This window comes from Balaenoptera acutorostrata, chromosome 13 (assembly GCF_949987535.1).
Source record: "Balaenoptera acutorostrata chromosome 13, mBalAcu1.1, whole genome shotgun sequence".
Taxonomy (NCBI): Eukaryota; Metazoa; Chordata; class Mammalia; order Artiodactyla; family Balaenopteridae; genus Balaenoptera; species Balaenoptera acutorostrata.
Genome location: NC_080076.1, coordinates 78,318,463 through 78,337,773, shown reverse-complemented (window position 1 = coordinate 78,337,773; position 19,311 = coordinate 78,318,463). Strand labels below are relative to the sequence as shown.

Sequence of the window (19,311 nt, the reverse complement as noted above, 5' to 3'; positions counted from 1 at the left end):
TAGGCTGATTGTTCCCATTTAACAGATGAGGAAACTGAGGCTCAGAGAGTTCCCCTTGCAAATCGGTGGCAGAACAGAGATTATAACTCAAGACAGCCAGTTCCAGAGTCTGTCTGCAACTCTTCCCTGCCCAGGTTCCTGGATGCTCCTGCTCCCTGTGGGCGCCCACTGACTCCCACCATTCTTGCCAAGTGTGCTGGGAAAAGCCCTGGCCTAGGGGTTTCACAGATGGACTCTGCCCTTCTGCTCAGGGCCTGGATTCAAATCCCCACTTTGCAACTTCCCAACTGTGCAACCTTAGGCAGGTGACCTCCCCTCTCTGAGCCTCAGTTTCCTCATCTGTAAAAAGGGATCCTAATACCTGCCTCCGGGGTAGTCGGAAGGTGTGGGCAGCACTTGCTGGGCAAGGCCCAAAGTGAAGGAAAGACCCTCTCCTGCCTCCACCATGGTCCCCAATGGACTGCCCAGCAACCGGCTCGGATGGCTTGGCAGGAACAAGCCCGCCCACCCTGGCTGGAGGAGGAAAGTCCTGGAAAGAAAGGAGGAGCCCATGGGCTTCCCTGGCGGTCCAGTGGTTAAGACTCTGCGCTTCCACTGCAGGGGGTGCGGGTTCGATCTCTGGTCAGGGAACTAAGATCCCGTATGCTGCACGGCGCGGCCAAAACAAAAAAAGAAAGGAGGAGCCCAGGGAGGCATGAACTGACTCCCCCGACCCCGTCACTGCCCTGCTCCCTAACCCCATGTCACCAAGCGCTGCAGGATGCCACCTCTGCTCGCAGACCCACGCAGGGCCCTCCCCCAAGGGCCTCAGCCACCACCACCACGATCACAGAAATAACTAGTACTTATGGAGTATTAGTTAATGCTGGGCTTTGTGCGTATAACTCAGTTAATTCTCATGACAATCCATCAGGTAGATATTCACGGGGGTTTAAGTAACTTGCCCAGCAGGTGTGGCAGAGCTGGGATTTGGACCCAGGGAGCTCATGTCTCAGAGTCCTGACCATAACCACTGCACCATCTAAGGGGCTGGGCGCTTGCAGGGGAGGCTTTGAGGTAGAATGTGGGGCTCCTGAGCAGTCGTGCTGGAGGGTGGGGTGGGGGGCAGTCAGCAGAGACCCGGCCTGACAAGGCTGCAGGCAGACAAGGGGGCCGTGGAGGGTTCACCCCTCAGGCTCGGCTCACCTGGTGCGGCCCAGGTCCATCTTGCACGGGTCCAGCTCCATGTACTTCCTCTCCTCGAAGACGCGGTTAATCACTGGCCTCAGGACCTCGTGCAGGTAGGGCATGCCCACGAGCTGGGGGCAGGGGGGCACCACACGGGGCGGGGCTGAGGGCGAGGCCAGGGTGTGCCCGTGAGCGAGGGGCAGGGGGACCACGCAGGGAGAGGTTCAGAGCGAGGCGGGGGCCTGCCCAAGGGCTGGGGTCAGGGTGCAACTCAGGGCTAGGCCAGCCACCAGCCACCAGCACCCCAGCTCAGCCACCAAGTGCCACCTGAAGCTGGCCACGCTCTGGGGTCCGAGTAGCACTGGGAAGGGAGTTCCCTTGAGGAAGCTTCACCTACTCACCTTCAGAAACTGTTCCATTGACTTGGATGCCAGGGAGTTAGAACGGAAGAGAGTGTTGGGGTCAGCTGGGAGGACAGAGGGAAATGTTTGCTGGGATTTGGGGGGCTGAATCCACCTCACCCCACCCACCCAAGGTGGGGGGTCATGATTCTTCCAGCCTCAGGAATTGAGGAGATTTGCAACGTCAACTCCGTTCACAGTACAAAGGCCCAGAGTGGTTAAGTGAGCTGCCTAAGGTCACACAGCTCATGAGTCGCAAAACCAGGGCCTGAACCCAGGACCATGCTCCCAGGTGACTGGGAGTGCACAGCCTGTGCCACCTCCGACACATACAGACACAGCAGCCCCTGCCCTCTGCCTGAGGCCCCCCCATTTCTCTCCCAGAGACGCGCTGCAGACTCATCCTTGGGGAGTGATGCCTGAGGGTCGTGCAGGCAACTCACTGGTCCGTGCCACCTCACGCCGGGTGAGATAGTCCAGAAAGGGCCCAGCCAGGCCCTGGCCAAGAAAGAGCTTCACCAGCTTGGTGGCAAGCTCCTGGCGGCAGTCCCCCGAGGTCAGCTCCTCCAGGACAGCCAGGGGGCTGGCAGCATCTTCCTGCACAAGGACAGGAGGCGGGAGAGGTGGCCTGGGGCCCTGGGACCCCAAAGCAGAAAAGCCCAGCTAGACATCCCTGAAGCAAGGGGAGGCCATGATCCAGATCCCTGCCCGCCCGCAGTGATGCACCCACCTCTGCCGGCCCCAGCACAGACGCCATGAGCAACTCCCTGAGTGGCTGGTAGTACTGGGAGGGCAGGATGCGGTCCTCGGTCAGGCGTACCTTCAGCCGCAGGGCACCCAGGCTTCCCCTGGCCAGGGCCAGATCACAGGTGAAGGAACGTAAGTATGTATGGGCCAGCACGGTGAGCCAAGGTAGGCAGGTGTGAGTACAGGTAAAGAGCATAGATATTTGTAAAACAAGACAGGTGTGGACAGGTGTGGGCAGGTGTGGCCAGTATAAACAGGTGTGAACAGATATCGACCGGTATAAATACTGTAATAATACAAGCTGAAGGTGGTACCCAACATGGTTCCAGCCCAGCCTCCTCCCTCTGCACCCACGTTTACCCAGAATCCTCCTCCGCTCTGGGAAAGGGCAGGAGGTGGAACCAGCCATTGGGCGGGTTCTGCTGTAGGACCTGCGGGGGGAACTCCACCTGTAGGGGGGACACACAGACCCTCAGCAGAGCTCTGCCCCACCCAGCCTTGGAAGAAGAGGTCGGGCTGCCCACCCAAGGAGGGGCGGCAAAGCCCGCCAAGGGCTACCTCCTCCTCCCATACCGTATCCTGAGGGCCTCCAGGGGACACTTAATTTACAGTTGAGGAAACTGAGGTTCAGAGAAGTGGAGTGACTTGCCCAAGGTCACACAGCTGCTAGAGACAGCATGTCCGGACTGAGTGTATTTTCAGCTCTGTTTAGGGACGAAACTTGCATCTATCAAAAGGCATAAAGGGAATTCCCTGGCAGTCCAGTGGCGTGGCCAAAAGTAAATAAATAAATAATAAAGACAGTCCAGAAGGCCCGCAAGCCCCACCTCCCTCTCTTTTTAAATAACAACTTTACAGAGATATAATTCACATCCCATACAATTCACTGATTTAAAGCATGTAACTCAGTGGTTTTTAGTATATTCACAGGGTTGTGTGACCATCACCACTAATTTCAGTCCATTTTCTATCAGTTCCCCCACCAAAAAAAACCCTATACCCATTAGCAATCACTCCCCATCCCCCAGCCCCTGGCAATGATTAATCTACTTTACGTCTTTACAGATTTGCTCGTATTAGACATCTCATATAAATTAAATCATATAAGATGTGGGAGGTTTTGGGCTGACTTCTTTCACTTAGCATTGTGTTTTCAAAGTTCATCCACGTTGTAGCATGTGTCAGTACTTTGTTCCTTTTCATGGCTGAATAATATTCCATTGTGTGGATATACTACATTTTGTTTATTCGTTCATCTGTTGATAGACATTTGGGCTGTTTCTACTTTTGGCTATTATGAACAATGCTGCTATGAACATTAATGTAACCTTTTCGGTGTGGTTATAAGTTTTCATTTCTCTTTGGTACACAGCTAGGAGTAGAACTGCTGGGTCATGTGGTAACTCTATCTTTAATCATTTGAGGAACTGCCAGACCGTTTTCCAAAGCTGCTGCACCATTTTACAGTCCCACCAAGAGTGCATAACCAAGTCTTCCTCTTATTTGCTCTAACCTTGCCTCCTTTTAAAAACTGTCAGCCTTTGGAGTTCCCTGGTGGCCTAGTGGTTAGGATTTAGTGTTTTCACTGCCGCGGCCCAGGTTCAACCCCTGATGATGCAGTGCAGCCAAAAAAACCCAAAAACTGTCAGGCCTGAGTATACATCCACTACTACTGAGAGGCAAGAAAAAAATCACATGCATTTTACAGATGGGGAGACTGAGGTTCCAAGAGAAAGACCTTGAGCCCAGTGCTTCCAGGAGTAAGAGTTAGACTTAGATTCTGGAATCAGAGAGACCTGAACTCAAATCTTGACTCTGCCATTTCTTAATCATATGACCTTGGGAAAGCCACTTAATCTCTCTGAACCTTTGTTTTCCCATCTGTAAAATGGGGACAATGGTCCTAGCCTCTTAACAGTGGCCATCAGGGTTACATAAATGAGGCGATGCTGGAGAAGCACTTAGCACAGGGCTAGCACACAGTCATCCTGGGTACTCTCATCCCAGAATAAGAATCTGGGCCCACCCTGTGACCTTGGACAGGTTCCTGCACCAGTGGAAAATGGCACTCCATCACCCAGGCCTGGCCAGGGGACCTGATGAGGCAGCCTTCACATCTACCCTTCCAAGCAAGCCCGAAGATGCCCAGCCCATCTCCCCCTTCCCCCTCGGAGGCAGTGGGAAGCCATGGAGGGTGTCAGGGGAGGGGTGTGTTGGGGGGGGTGCTCACCATGCCCAAGAAGTCATTCTTGCCAACCATGTCCCAGTCCCAGAGCTCCACCCGCAGCGGGGATGGGGAACCTGGCATCTCCCGCAGCTCCAGCACCTCATCCCAGTGTGGGAAGCGAGTCTTCTTGATGGTCTGGGAGAGGAGGGAGTGAGAGAGAGAGCTAATGGGACCACTGTCCCCATTTTACAGATGGTAAAACTGAGGTTCAGAGAGGTTAAGTGGCTTTCCCAAGGTCACCTGATGCCCCACTCTCCCGGCTCCTCTACACCACTTACCGAAGTCTCCAAGCTCTGGCTGCCCCAAAACACACGTGCAAATGGGTCAGATGTGCCGGAGATGTCTCGGGGGGCCAGGTCCCTGGGGACAGATGAAGTAAGGGGTGGGGGGTCACAGGACCCTTGAGGACCAAGACCCAAGCTGGACCTTGGAAAGCGGGTTCAGGGTAGACCATTCAAATGCTGCTGGTTTCCAAGGCAACAAACTACCCCATTGTAGGGATCCAGCGAGGAGCATCCCTCACCAGGCCCATCCAAACCCAGTATCCTCCTATTGACTAATGCTACCCTACGAGGACACACTACTATGTCCCTATTTTCTAGGGAAGGAAACTGAGGCACAGAAAGGTCAAGTTGAACATCACAAAGCAGCAGGTGAAGGTGCAGTGAGGAGGGGGAAGGGAGCCTCAGTTTCCCTGGAGCCCCTGGATGGGAGACCAGATGCCAGATGCCAGGGTTCAAAGCCTGACTCTCCCATTCACTGGCTGGGTGACACTGGGAAAATTCACTTCACCTCCCTGAGCCTCAGTTTCTTCATCTGGAAAATCGGAGTAATAACAGACCAACCTCACAGGGCCAAGGGTTAAATGTGACAATATGTGTAAAGGGCTCAGCATAGCAGCCGGCAGGTGGTAAGTGCTCAGCTCACTCATTCACTCAACAAACACTCATGCCCACACCGTGCCTAGGACGAAGAAAAGGCGTGAAGCAGGGACCCCCTGCCTCTGGTTGCCATGACAACCCAAAGGTTCACCCCAGTCAGCCTCCCCCACCCCTCCTTCCCAAGGTCCCCCAAATCCAGGGACATTCCCCCACACACACACCCAGGGGCTGCTTGTTTCCTCCCGCTGCTCCTCTCCCACCCCTGCTCGGCACCCAAAGCCTTCTTTGGTTTCCTAGGAGCCAGCCTAGTTGCTAAGCGACTGCAATCAGTCCCTCTCCTGCTTGCAAGGATCCTGCACAGCTTTGTGGCTGGGGAGGAGGCCATGGGCACAGAGCAGATGAGGGGTCCCTGCCCCATACGGAGTCCTTTTGTTTGTCCTATGCCTGCCTGCTACTCCATCCAGACTCCAGGGAGCCCCAGCTGGGGACAGAAATCTGGAGGTCGTAGGAGAGGCACAGAGAAGGCAAGAAAGGGCTTTAAGGTCACAGAGCAAACTAGAAATAGAGATCCAGCCCAACCTGGGCGAGGATTGGCCTAAAAGTAAGGGTTGAGGGAGTAAGGTGTTGAAAAAAAATTCAGAAAACAAGATAGGAGATGGGAGGGAAAAGAGGAGTGGAAGTATTTAAGGAAAAAAGAGTGATGGGGGAGCTGAGAAACAGAGAGGAGGGATAAATAGGCAAGAAGGAAGATGAATATCCCAGGAGCTGGTGCCCCTGGAGGTTCATCTGTGGGTTTTACTGGTCCTGCATCCATCTTCTTTCTTATGTTTCTTTGGGACAGGACCTACCCCTCCCTCTCTCCCAGCCCACATGACTTATGTGGGTTGATCCCTCCTTCCACTGCAGGAATGGGCTTGGAACTCAGGCCTGACCAATCACAGTCAGTGTAATTGGTTTAGTGATAGGCATGTACCCCAGACTGGGTCAATAAGAATTAGTCCCAGGATATTGGTTGGAAATGGTGAAAGACAGAAGTTCTTTTTCCATTGGAGCTGCCAAGTTGATATGATGCCAGTCTGGGGCTTCTGGGGTCATCTTTGCCCCTACCTGGGGAGAGACTGTCTGAGGATGAAGTTAATACAAAAGACATCCAAGGAATCTATGTCTATAGATTCCTGATGTCACTGTTTGAGCACCTGGATCCAGCCATGCCTGAAGCTACATGTCATTCATACAAGCCAATCTGCTTAAGCCAGTATGAATTGGGTGTCTATCACTTACAATTTGATTAATACACCTCCACACTCATCTGTCTGGTCATCCTGAGTATCTGGCCTTTGGTTGCTGGTCACTGGGGCCCCAACAAAGATTTTGCTTGTACTTTAATCCAAGAAATTTGCAACCTGGTGAGCTTGGACCGTTTGCCTGCCAGGGATCCTGGTTGTGAGCCCAGAAGTGTGACAGGAGAGAGGTGGTCTCAAGGCAGCTGGGAGGACCCAGTGGATTTCTGCTCATTCTCAGACCATCCCCGCATCCAATCCCCCATCATGACCATACCTGGCCTGGAGCACATGACAGCGAAGACAACGGCCCCTCACATCCTCCAGCATCTGCACGGCCAGGCAGATCTCACCCTGCACCTCTGCATCAGGGTCCACATGGCTCAGGTTGATCCAGCTATCAATTCCTGGAGGGCGCAGGCACTAACATTCATTAAGCACCTACCGTGGTCTAGACATTGCATTAACTTAAAAATTCAATTAACATTAAAAAGGTATTGAGTCTTGGACCTCTCATGTTAGCCTTCTGTTGTAGGTACTGTAATTATCCCTACTTCCAGATGAGGAAAATGAGGCACAGAGAGGAAAGAGCTTTGCCCATGATCCCACAGCTAGTAAACAGCAGAGCTAGGATTGAAACATGGGCAGTATAGTTCTAGGGCCAATGCCCCTAACCATGTACTATCACACTCTTCATCCTGGTATATAAAGCCCTGCATCATTTAGTCCCAATATACTCTCCCCTCAAAAAAAACCTTGGACATTCCTATCTCTGAGCCTTCATTCAGGCTCTCTGCTTCAATCAATCAAGTCAGTCTTAGTCTCAGTCTTAACCTCTCCCTCTCTCCTTCTCCCTCTCTGTCTCTCATTTCTCTTAACACTTTAGAGATATTGTTCCACTGACTTCCAGCTTTGATTGTAGTTATTGGGAAGTCATTTCAGCCTAATAATTGATCTTGTGTGAATGGTCTATCTTTTCCAAGTTTAAGGACTATGTCTTTGATGTTTGCAGCAGTTTCCCCACAATGTGTCTAGGTAAGGATTTTTTTTTTTTTTATCCTGCTTAGTACAGGTTGTGCTTCTTCTACTTATGGACTCATGCCCTTCCTTGAGTTTTGGAAAATTCCAGGTCGTCAATTTTTTTTATCATTTCCTCTCCCCAGCTTTTTCTATTTTCTGCTTCTAGGACTCCAATTAAACGAATGTTAGACCTTCTCAGTTATTTTCTATGCCTTGAACTCCTCTTTTATACTTTCCTTCTCATTTCTCTGGGCTAAGGTTTAAATAATTTCTTTCTAAATGAACGATCTGATGTTGAACTCAGCCACTTAGTTTTCAATGTCAACAATTGTAGTTTTTATCTCTAAAAGTTTGATTTGGTTCTTTTCCAAGTCAGTCTATTTTTTTAATGTATTGCTTTAATTTATCGTGGTTATTGCTGGCCCTTTCTGGTGATTAGTTTATTTATTGAATTTTTTTAAATTTCTATAATCATAAATACAAAATCTACAGTCTTTATGGGTCTAAATCTGATGGCCATTGTTTCTGCTGACTCTCGCTCATGGTAGCACGGCACATTTCCTTGAGTGTGTAGTGTTCTTTGATTGTGAAGTCATGCTTGTTGGAGCTCACTCTGTGGGGAATTCAACATGAAGATGCTTATCCCTGGAGAGTAGTGGTGGTTGCTTATTCTGGAACCTTTTAAGGGTCTCAATCTAATGGGAAATTCTCAGATTCAGTAATACCTGCCTTCCCCCTAGCCTAAGATTTAGTCTGTTTGCTGACTGTGAATTTGATACTGACATTTACTTTCAGGGAAATCCTTCCTTACTCCCTTGCTTGTTGCTCACCGCTCCCTGTTAGGTTTTAGCTCACGATTTGCAGGAGGCGGGGGGGAGGAACACTGAGGGTTTTTTCCTTCTTTACATCCTTCCAACAATGTATTAGGAATTGCGTCTAATTCAGGATCTCACTGTTATGTGGCAGGAGGGCCCTTCTGATGATCTAGTTCCCTCATGCTGCTGGAAGTGTAAGTTGCATCTCACCTCTCTAGCTCCACTGCTACCCCCAAGTCCAGGATGCCATCAGTTTTTCTCACTTGATTATTGCAACAGATACCTAATTGATCTCCCACATCTACTTCTGTCCCACTGTGATCCAGTATCTACACGGCAGCACAGAAACCTTCTGAAAATGTATCTAATCTCTTCTGTCAGTGCATCCTCTGATATTATGGCTCCAATCTCTTCACTGTCTTACTCAGGGACCATCGATGACTCCCTAGTGTCTCCAGAAGAAAGTCCAGACTCTGGCCTCCTCCCCAATCAACCCCCATCAAGTATTCCATCTGGCCTGGCTTACACCTGACCTTAGAAGAGAATCTATGGAGATGTGCCTTAGCATCTTTGCCAAAGCACCTTTAAGAACCAACACATTCCCCTTCCTCCAGGAAGCCTTCCTTGACCACACTAGCCCTCACTGCCCTCTATCATGCCAGTGATGCCGCACACACCTCCACCCTCATATTGCGGTCATTGTAAAAAATAAAAGGCACCCACAGACACATAACAGTTTTGTTTTTTTTTTCCTCCCTGTTCTGGGTAAATGTGTTTTATTTTTCTATCTGTCCATAAGTTCCTTGAAGTTAAGCCTTATATGTCATTAATTTAATTCCACTCCCTTGGGTGGATGTTTGAGGCACACTGGGGACAGCTCAGTGGACAGGTTAAGAACACAGACTTAGGAGGCAGGCACAGCCTGGTGTCAATTCCCACCTCTGCAACTTCTAGGAGGGACAAGTCACCCCACCTCTCCGAGCCTCACTTCCCATCAGCTGTGAATTTGAGATCATTCTGGTGCACACTTCATTTGGTGTTGTGAGGACTAAATATAAAGTACTTAGCATTGTGCCTGGCACATAATAAGCCCTCATTAAATAGGAGTGATGATTATGATGATTGGCACATAGGCTGTCAACTAACGCTCACTTATGAAAAAATATATTATATTATTCAGTAAATGGTGTCAAGACAAGTAGTAGTCATCTAGACAAAAAGTAGTAAAGTATAATCCCTACCCCATACTTTGTATCTGGGTAAGTTCCAAATATATGAAAGACTTAACGGCAAAAAAAAAAAAAAATGGAAACAAATTGTTGCTTGAAAGAATCATGTAAAAAAAAATTGTCTTAATCTTAGGGTTGAGAAGGCCTTTTTAGGTATCACAGAAAATCAAGAGCCAAAAAAAAATTTCTGACTACAGAAAAAGAAACAAATTTTCTTCTGGAAAAAATTGTAAGCAAAGTCAAAATATAAGCCACAAAGGGAGAAAAACATTTTGCAGCTAATAAGACAAAGTTCATTTTCCTCACATGGAAAGGGCTCCTACAAATCAGTAAGAAAAGGCAACAACCCAGTGGGTGAAAAATACACATACAATGTGAATAGACAATAGACAAAAAAGGAAATAAAGTGACTCTTGAATATATAAAAAGGTCTTCAATCTCACTCATAGAGAAATGCAAAATAACCCACACTAAGAGGCAATTTTTTTTACCTATCCGATACAAGATCCAAAAGTTTGGTATTTGTTGGCAAGGGTACAGGATGGGTTAAACTGTTAACTCCTCCAGGGAGGGTAACTTAATTACTATAATAACTAGCAAATGTGCTAATGTGGGTACTCTTTGATCCAGCAAATCCACCTCTAGGAATTTATCAAGCTGATTGATGTAACTTGCATATATGTGTGCAGTCACGTTTGTACAAGGCTAGTCATTGCAGCATTGTTTGAACTAGGAAAAGACTGTCAAGAACCAAAGTGTTCATCAAGAGGGAACAAGCCAAATAAGTGATGGTACATCCACACAATGGAGTGCCAGGAATTCATACGAAGATCAAAGAATGAGGAGGCTCTGGGGACACCAATATGGAAAGATCTCCAAGGTACATGGTGAAGTGAAAAGACAGGGTACAGAACCAATGAGTTTAATGGGCTACCATTCCTATAAGCAGAGAACAAAAACACATATAGTATAGTGTTAAGATCACAGACTCTGGAACTAGACAACTTGGTTCAAATCCCAGCTGTCCCACTTAATAACTTTGTGATCTTGGGCAAGTTATTTAACCCCCTGTGCCTCAGTTTGTTCACCTTTAGAGTGGGCATAACAAGAGTACCTATCTCTTAGGGTTATTACGATAATTAAGTGAATTGATACGTGTAAAGCACTTAGAAAGTGTTCAGCATACAGTAAGCACTATATAAGTGTTTGCTGCTATTACTATTGTTACTTGCTTGCATATGTTTAAAATGTCCCTAGAAGGACATACAAGAAACTGACAACACTGGGGATGAGAATGGAGTAGCTGGGGGGGACTTCCCCGGCAGTCCAGTGGTTAAGACTCCCCGCTTCCACTGCAGGGGGCGCGGGCTGGATCCCTGGTTGGGGAACTAAGATCCCGCATGCCGTGCAGTGCGGCCAAAAAAGAAAAAAAGAATGGAGTAGCTGGGATAAGAGGGACAGTTTCACTGCTAATTGTACCTTTTGAATACTGACCTATGTAAATAAGCTAACTGCTCAATAAACGAACTAAATTAAAATGAAAAACAAAAGCAACAACCAAAATAATTTTCCCCTGAAGGCTCTGTGCTGCCCCGTGCTGCTGGCTATGCCCTTACAACTGCCACCCCCTCTGCCCTCTGCCCGGCTGGGGGCCAGTGCCCCTCACCCACCTCGGGGGTCAGCTGCAATGGCCTCCCTGCTCAGTGAGATCTTGCCTATGATGTCGTCGTGCCTGCAGAAAGGCAGGCAGATGAGGGTCCAACTTAGGGACCCCTGCCCCGCCCGTGGAGAGGTGGAGGCAAGGCGTCAACGGCTGGGTGGGTGGGTACTGTGTATCGGGGTGTCCCGCCTTCCCTCAGACGCCCAGGCTTGGGTCCCCAGCACACACACCCCACGGTATCCTCGTCCAGCACATAGAAGGCCAGCTGGTGGAAATCCAGGGGCAGGTGCACTGTGTACTCCTCCCCCCAGAAGGGGCTCAGGCTTCGCCAGATGGTGGCTGTCCTGCAAAAGGGGACACGGGGGGCTGGGGGCCTTTGGGCCACACAGGCAGCAGGTACCTGGGGACACAAACACACACACACAGGGATCCAGACACATACACACCCAGAGCTACTCAAATACACTCAAATACAGCTACACACACACACTCATACACTCAAGAATCCAGGCATGGAGACACACACAAATACACACACAAACCCTGACCCTCACACACCCAGGGACCTCAACACACACACACACACACACACACACACACACACACACACCGCACACTCCCATGGGGATACACACTGAAACAGAGATATTCACAGATATACCAAGGAAGCCAGAGACACAAAGAGACACATTCACACATATGAAGATATACATATGCATCCTCAAAAATTTCTAGAAACACACATCTGTGTGTTTCTACATATAGACACGTGCAGACACACAGAGAGAAAACAGAAACGTTCACACAGAGACACAGACAAAAGAAATGCCCGAACATGGAGACACACATAGACCCACAGACACACACTCACACACATAGGGTGATACGCAGCAGAGATACACACACAGAATCACACTGACACACAGCAACTGTGTGTCAGGTACTGTCACACAGTAACTGACAAGACACACAATTCCATCCAACCATTCATTCATTCACTCCATAAACACTCACCCTGACCTATGTGCCAAGTCTTGGGGGCTCTGGGGAATCAGAGGAAGAGGTGCCGAGGTCCCCACCCCCACAGAGCCTCGCTCAGCAGACTGCTGCTCCCTCCTGAGCCCTTGTGACACAGTGAGAGAAGTTCTGTGATTGGTTAGCTCAGTGGCGCCCACTGGGGTGAGGATAGGAGGGGTCAGGAAAGGCTTCCTGCAGGAGCTAGTCAGGCAAAGCAGGGAAAAAGGATGAGAACAAGTATTCCACATGGCTGGAAGAGCACGTGCAAAGGCCCTGCAGCAGGAATGGTGAGTTTGAGGAACAAGAAGATGGTGGTTGGGAGGCAGGGAAGTGTGAGGGGCCAGGAGACCATGAAGTCAGCAGGGGCCAGAGCACTCAGTAAGCAAGGGGAACCCCAGGAGGGTCAGGGACCAAGACAAACCCAGAAACAGACACACATACATCTTCACCCCAACACCCCTGCAGATGCACTTCCCTTTACGCAATGGGGAAAAAAGAACCTACTTTGCCCGGTGAAGACACACCAAAATTTACGGTTGCAAAATTTGGTCTGCACACCTGCCACTGCCTTCCTCCTTCCTTCCACACACTCTTCCCCAACAAAGAATATGAACATGGACACACACACACACACACACACACACACAGCCCAGGGCCCCACCATCAGACAGACTCTTCTTTCCAAACAGTCTCTTCCCGCTACCCTGACCTCTTCCCGGCTGGAAGTCCCCTCAGGCTCCCCAGCCCCCGAGCTGAGAGGCTCCTCAGAGCCCAGAGGGGGTGACAGCCTGGGGTCACACGGAAAATCAGTCTGTGGGTTTGGGGGTGGTGTCACAGAATGTGATAAGGGGCAGCACAAGCACAGAGAGAATGATGGGATGGGGGGTGGTTGGCTGGTGTGCTGCAGGCTACCCTCCCCCACACGGGCTCCCTGCCCCCAGCTCCCGGCCCATCTGGACCAGAACTGGTGCCAGGAGGATCCTGAATCCTGCTGTCTCCATAGGAACCGAGGCCTCAGCCGCCGGCCCACCCACACCCTTCAGGCCTGCGGGGGCTGAGAGCTGCCCTTCAGCCTGCAGGGCTGGCAACCAAGCCCAGCCCAGCACAGCCCAGCCCGATGTCTCCCCGGCCCGAGACTCGCTCACACACACCAAACATCTTCACATCCTCACATGTGTTCACAGTGGCGCCTGTGTACCCAAATAAGCAGGCATTGGTGTGCACATGCGTGTACACGGCAGCCCACGTGTGCACACACACGTATACCCCCCCCCAGGCTGGTACACAACGTGAACCTCTGAGCCTGCACACCCCCAGGGACACGCACCAGTGGTTGCAGGCATTCACACTAGCCCTCCGACACCCCGACACACACTCACAAGCAGGCCCAGCCGGGCGCACATGCACGCCCCCCCACACACACACGCACACACACGTACACACCCAGGTGCCCGCAGCACCCAGCAGGCCCGGAACAAGCCAGCCCAGCCAAGCATGAGATGCCCGTCCCCGGGGAGGCCACTGCGGAAGGTACAATCTGGCCGCCACTGAGTCAGCCCCAGGACGCCAGCAGGGGCATCATCAGGACAAGGAGGAAGGGGGAAGATGTCGGCCAGTTGGTGGGACCAGATGGAGAGGGGAGCCAGCGCCCCCTCTGTCTGGGCCCATGGCCAGGGCACAAAGCACCCACCATCAGGCCTGCGAGTCCCCCGCTTGGGGTAAATGTTGCCCTCCCCCAGGTCCTCTTTTCAGCGTGAATTCTTGTGCCTGGACTCCCCAGGTCAAGACGGAGCCCCGTCCCCCAGCCCTGCTCCCTTTGCCCTCCCCTCCTCACCTGGCCACCACTTCGTCGTCCACTTTCACTATGCAGTAGGGGTCACTGCTCCCAGACCTGCGGAAGGAGGAGGTTTGGGGAGCGGGCTCGAGAGAGCAGCCCTGGGTGGGGATCCCAATCTGCCTTCATTTTATAGATGGGGGCAACTAAGGCCCAGAGAGGGGAGGGGATTTGCCCAGGGTCACACAGCAAGTTCAGTGGAGGCAGACCTCTGGGGACCAGCAGACAATGTCATGGTTGCCCAGCCCACCCACTGCGGACCTCCTTGAATGGGCCCTGGGCTTCCACCCAAAGAAATAGAACATTGAGACATGAAGCCAGAAAATTTGGAGTCCCGGTCCCAGGAAGCCCGAAGCGGTGGTTCAGAGCACATGCTCTGCTGGGGAGTCATCCCTGGCCTCAAGGTAACTAACTGTGGAATCCTGGCAAGTCCCCTTCCCTCTGTGGGCCTCAGTTTCTCTGCTCTGTAAGTTGGGTGTAATATTTTCACATACCCCCTAGGGCGGTTGGAGGAGCTGAAGAAGCTAATGCATGGTGTGATGCATCCTGGCTGACCCCAGAGCTTTCCCCACAGGTGCCTGAATGCCACCCTCAGGGTAAGCATTGCTCTCTCCATTGGGAGTTCCCTGGGAGAGGACTCCCCACTGCTCAGCCTTCAGCGGGGATGGACCTCAGCAGCCGCTCTCACTGCAGGCACAGACCAGGGCACCCAGACCTCAAAACTCAACCAGTAGGAGAAATGGGCTGCATCCCCTTGAGTAGCCATGAGCCATAGGCCAACCAAAGCCAGTTCCATCCCCGCTTCATAATAAGAGTTACTAGTCCATCCCAAGCTATCGACCAGGGGCCCTCATCTCTTTCCCCCACCCCCGCCCCCGTCCCATTGCACAGGCTTCCTTTGTCTTCCACTAAGCTCAGTCCAGCCTCAGGGCCTTTGCACTTGCTGTTCCACCTAACTAAGACACCCGCTCTGTTCCTGATCTTGTCATGGCTGGCTCCAGCCTATTATTCAAACCTCAGCCCAAAAGTCACCGCCTCAGAGAGGTGGTCCTTGATCACCACCATCCTCCAACGGTAGACAGTGTAAAATTGATCTCTGATCCCTCTGAGCATGTGAAATCATCTTGCTCCATTTCTCTGTTTAGTGTCTGTCTCCATGGCTCCCTGCAACTTCGGAAATCTGATTTCCTTGGGGGAGGAGCTTTATCTCCCCACCCCCGTCTCCCCCCACCACCGCAGAGCCAGAATTCGAACCCGGGTCTGTGGGGCTCAGCACACATGTTCTTAACCAATGCCTGCACCCCAACTCACGATCCCTTGCCCAAATGGCCCCCTCCCCTGACACCCCAGCCCCCGACCTCTCTCTGCCACCCTCTCTCAGTTCAGTTTGTCACTGATCCACAAACGCTTCGGGGATTCCCAGGAAGAGGGGCGCTGGCACCAGGAGCTGCTCCACCCTCGTCTGCTGGCTGAGCCCTCCCCATGCCTCGGCTCCCTCTGTGGACTCCTCGCCCTAGTTCCCTCCGCTGGGTGTGCCTCCATTTCCCCATCTGCTCTCCATCCCTGAACACCTCAGGCTGGTTGGTGTCCTGTGTCTCTGAACTCCGCTCTGGGTTCTACCTCTGACCTCCCTTCTGCGTAATGCCCCAGGCCTCAGTTTTCCCATCTGATCTATCCCAAGCCCATTGGGCTGAGTAACCCTGGGAGCCTCAGTTTTCCCATCGGGCTCCACCCCCGTGGATGCCCATGGCTGGAAACCCCCTCTATCTCATTTCTCTCTCTGGGTCCTCTCTCCCTGAGCTTCTTTTAGGTGGGCTCCAATCCCCCAGTTTCCCCAGCAGCAGATGTGGGGCAGACGGGCTGGGATCCATAGAAAAGGGCTGGGAGCCACGCCCCCTCCCGTCTACCCGGCCTGACCCCTGGGCCCCTCATGGGAGCCAAGCACGTCAGCTCCAGGGCTCTGACGCACAAGGGCCTTATCAGGCTCCTATCAGGCAGGGGCAGCAGTGGCGGAAGGGGGCTGCGCCTTCCAGACCCTCAATCTCTCTAGACCCTTAGCCTCTCCCACGGCTCCTGCCCCACCTCAAGCATGGGAAAGCAGGCCCATTGGCCACTGCCTGCCCAGTCTGGTTGGGGCATGGGGCAGTCAGGGTTCAAATCCCAGCTGTGTGACCTTGGGCAAGTGACTTTGCCTCTCTGAGCCTCCGTTTGCCCATTTGTAAAATGGAAATGCTAATAGGACTACAGGAAGTGTTAAGCACAGGACCTGGCCCATAGGAAGCCGTCAAAGACATACAGCTGCTATTATTAATGACAGAAATAACTCTCAAATTATCAGCTGAGGCCTCCTCCCAAGCCAGGCCAAAACCCCCTCAAACCTGGTGAGGCTTCAGGAAGAATCTGGGCCCTCTCCCTTAGGAGAGAGGAGAGAGGACACACCCATCTAAGAGTCCCCACGGGCATGGAGATCCCACACGCTCTGAGGGAGCCCCTCTGAAGAAGGGCACCAACAGCCAGGGAAACTGAGGCAGTGTGGCTGGATCCCCCACTGGGGCTTAGTCACTCTCCTCCCTACCCTGGTTCTGGGGCGTGGCCCACCTCAGAGCTCACCTTGGCCCGGGAACTTGGTGGAGGAGGGGCGGCCGAGAGAGACGCAGGAACGAGGTATGAGTCAACTCCCTCCCCAGCAGAGGCAGCGGGAGCCCCGCGAGCCATGTCCGGGTCCAAGGACAACATCCGTCACTCCCTCATGGCCCTCACCCAGGACTGGTGGAGGGGCCAGAGCACCGTGAGATGGAAACCCGGTTTCTGGAAGGTTCTCCCCCTCAGCCCCCCAGCAGCTGCCAGGTCCCCACTCTTGATCTCACTGCCTCGACAGTTCCAGAATCGCTAATTCTCGGGTGCTCTGAGAGGGCATCTCATAAGAGGGGAATCAGGGGGCTTGTCTAGATGCTGCATTTGCACAGCAAGCGAGCTCTCTGCTTTCCTCAGGTGCGTGTTTTTTGGGGGTCGCTGATGAGGATGGGGGGTGCTAGAACTGCTCTATGCAGCTTCCCCCTTGACATAGCTGCAGGGTTGGGGAGGGGGGATGTTCATGAAGTCAAAGGCAGGATACTCCTCACAGGGGCCCCACAGCTGGGGGAGTTAGAGCATAGCTAAGCCCCAGCCTGTGCGAAGGCTCAGAATCCACGTTCCTGCTCACCCTGGCCAGCGGGCAAATGCTAAGAGGTTCTCCACCCTCAGCTGCATGCGGCTTGGAGACTCCTGTCCAGGGTTCCCATTGCCCAGACGGGAAATCCAAACCCAGAGAGGACTAGGTTCAAGGTCACACAGCCAATGTCCTGCCAAGGATCCCACACCTGTTTCAGGTGCTGACACCCTTAGAGCCCCTTCTGGGCTCCAGGCCAGGCAGGAGGGGGGACCCCTCCCCCCATTCTGCTGATTCGGCAACTGCTGACTCAGCCCTGAAGGAAGCACAGCTGAGGACTGGTACTGAGGGGAACCTGAGGGTCCTCCAGCCCCATCACACCTGGCTAGGGAGGGGGCTGCAGGGGGAAGTTGGCTCTTCAAGCGGCTTAGCATCCAGGGAAGGTCCCCATTGGGCGGGGAGCTGCTGGCTGGGGAGCTTAGGGTTTTGGGTCAAGAGGACCCCAGTTTCCCCCAGGCCTGGCCGGTGGGCCACCTGGTGACACTCTGCAAACCTCAGTACCAGATGCACACAGAGGAATCCTGGGGCCACCTGGATCCCAGGCCCTCTGGGGCTCCTCCCCAGGGTTCTCTTAACAGATGCCCACCCAGGCTTGGAGAAACCCCACCTCCAACACCTGCCTGGACTAAGAAAGAGAGCCCCCCACCCCTAAACCCCCTCCCCAGCTCTGACAGAATCTGACCCTCTAATCCCCAGGGCTGAAGCCCTGGAAGACCCCCTTTAGTAAGTCCCAGGAACAAAGACACCCCCTTCCTGGGGGCGGGGCGGGGCATCTGCTAAGTCTTGGTGTCCCCTCCCACCAGGAAGCGATGGGCGTGGGGCCTCTCGCCCCATGAAGGTGGATCTGCCCCAGTACTCGGTGTCAGACAAGAACCCCCGCCCACTTCACCGACCTTCCCTGGCACGCGGAATGGGCGACCCCCGCCCCATCCCATGCCCGGCACGCCCCCCATCCCCGACTGGCCCCGGGGGTACTCACACGTCCTTGGCGGGCAGCGCCCGGCCCTCCACGACGCGGACGTTCAGGGAGCTGCTCTTGGCCATGGCGCCCAGCCCCAAACTTTCCGGCCAGGAGGGCGTCCAGGTTCTGAGGCTGTACCGCGGCGGGGAGGGCGTCTACATGTCGCCAACAGCGAGCCTGGCACCCTGTCCCGGGATCCCAGCGTCGCCTGTCCGACACGCGGGTAGCTGAGCGAGAGGTTTCCGAAGGAGGAGAAAGGATAGGTGTCCGGGGAGGGGGCGCCCCCGCCAGACTCTACAGGTAGGAGCTGGGCGCCGAGCCGGCTGAGCGCGCGGGGGACACCGCCAGCCCTTGCCTTCTCGTCTAGCGCTCCGGGTGGGCAGGCGGGGAGGGCAGGGGGCGGGAGGGGCGGCCCAGGGCCCTCCCCGCAATCCCGCCTCCCGCGGGGCCCCCCGCCCGCCAGTTCCCGGGGCCCCTCGCGCGCCCTCTGCCGGCACCCCAGCCAAGCGTGCCAGAGCGCACCGGCCTCGGAGCCCCGAGCGCCTGGAGACTGGGACTGCCAGGTGGAGAGCCGCCCACGGCCATGATGGGCGTGGCCGCAGGCTCCTAGTGAGTTGGCATCGGGCTCAGAAGACACAGTATGTCCCCTGCCTGCCCTGCCTCCAACACGTTCACACCTCCCCGGCTCTCCCCTGCCTACCATCCCGGTGCCGCCTTCTCGGTCCGACCTCCTTGCCCCACCTCGGAGCAGTATCGGAGATCGCGGGAGGCGTCGCTAGAGAGAGTCACACCCTCCCTGGGGGTCCTTTTCAGAGTCAAGGGAGGGGCCGCGAACATCCCCTTCCATCTCTTTTAGTTTCCAAT

General features: G+C 53.3%; 1 protein-coding gene across 4 annotated transcripts in view; it reads right to left on the bottom strand.

The window, feature by feature from the left end:
• The window catches only part of RASAL1 (RAS protein activator like 1), a 29,731-nt gene extending 11,020 nt beyond the window's left edge, over nt 1-18,711 (bottom strand). The window contains exons 1-12 of one of the 4 annotated variants that reach the window (XM_007170873.2): nt 18,466-18,711; nt 14,279-14,335; nt 11,658-11,771; nt 11,438-11,499; nt 6,981-7,110; nt 4,821-4,902; nt 4,546-4,677; nt 2,676-2,764; nt 2,299-2,416; nt 2,012-2,165; nt 1,569-1,633; nt 1,186-1,298 (exon numbers count right to left, since the gene is read on the bottom strand). In XM_007170873.2, the coding sequence (XP_007170935.2) occupies nt 1,186-1,298; nt 1,569-1,633; nt 2,012-2,165; nt 2,299-2,416; nt 2,676-2,764; nt 4,546-4,677; nt 4,821-4,902; nt 6,981-7,110; nt 11,438-11,499; nt 11,658-11,771; nt 14,279-14,335; nt 18,466-18,530 (1,181 nt within the window). In that variant the 5' untranslated portion in view covers nt 18,531-18,711. Of the gene's footprint in view, nt 1-1,185; nt 1,299-1,568; nt 1,634-2,011; nt 2,166-2,298; nt 2,417-2,675; nt 2,765-4,545; nt 4,678-4,820; nt 4,903-6,980; nt 7,111-11,437; nt 11,500-11,657; nt 11,879-14,278; nt 14,336-18,465 lie in introns of those variants that run through there. The other 3 variants (XM_028163671.2, XM_028163672.2, XM_057526706.1) reach the window with 3 other exon arrangements.
• Between the last annotated feature and the right edge of the window lie 600 nt (nt 18,712-19,311).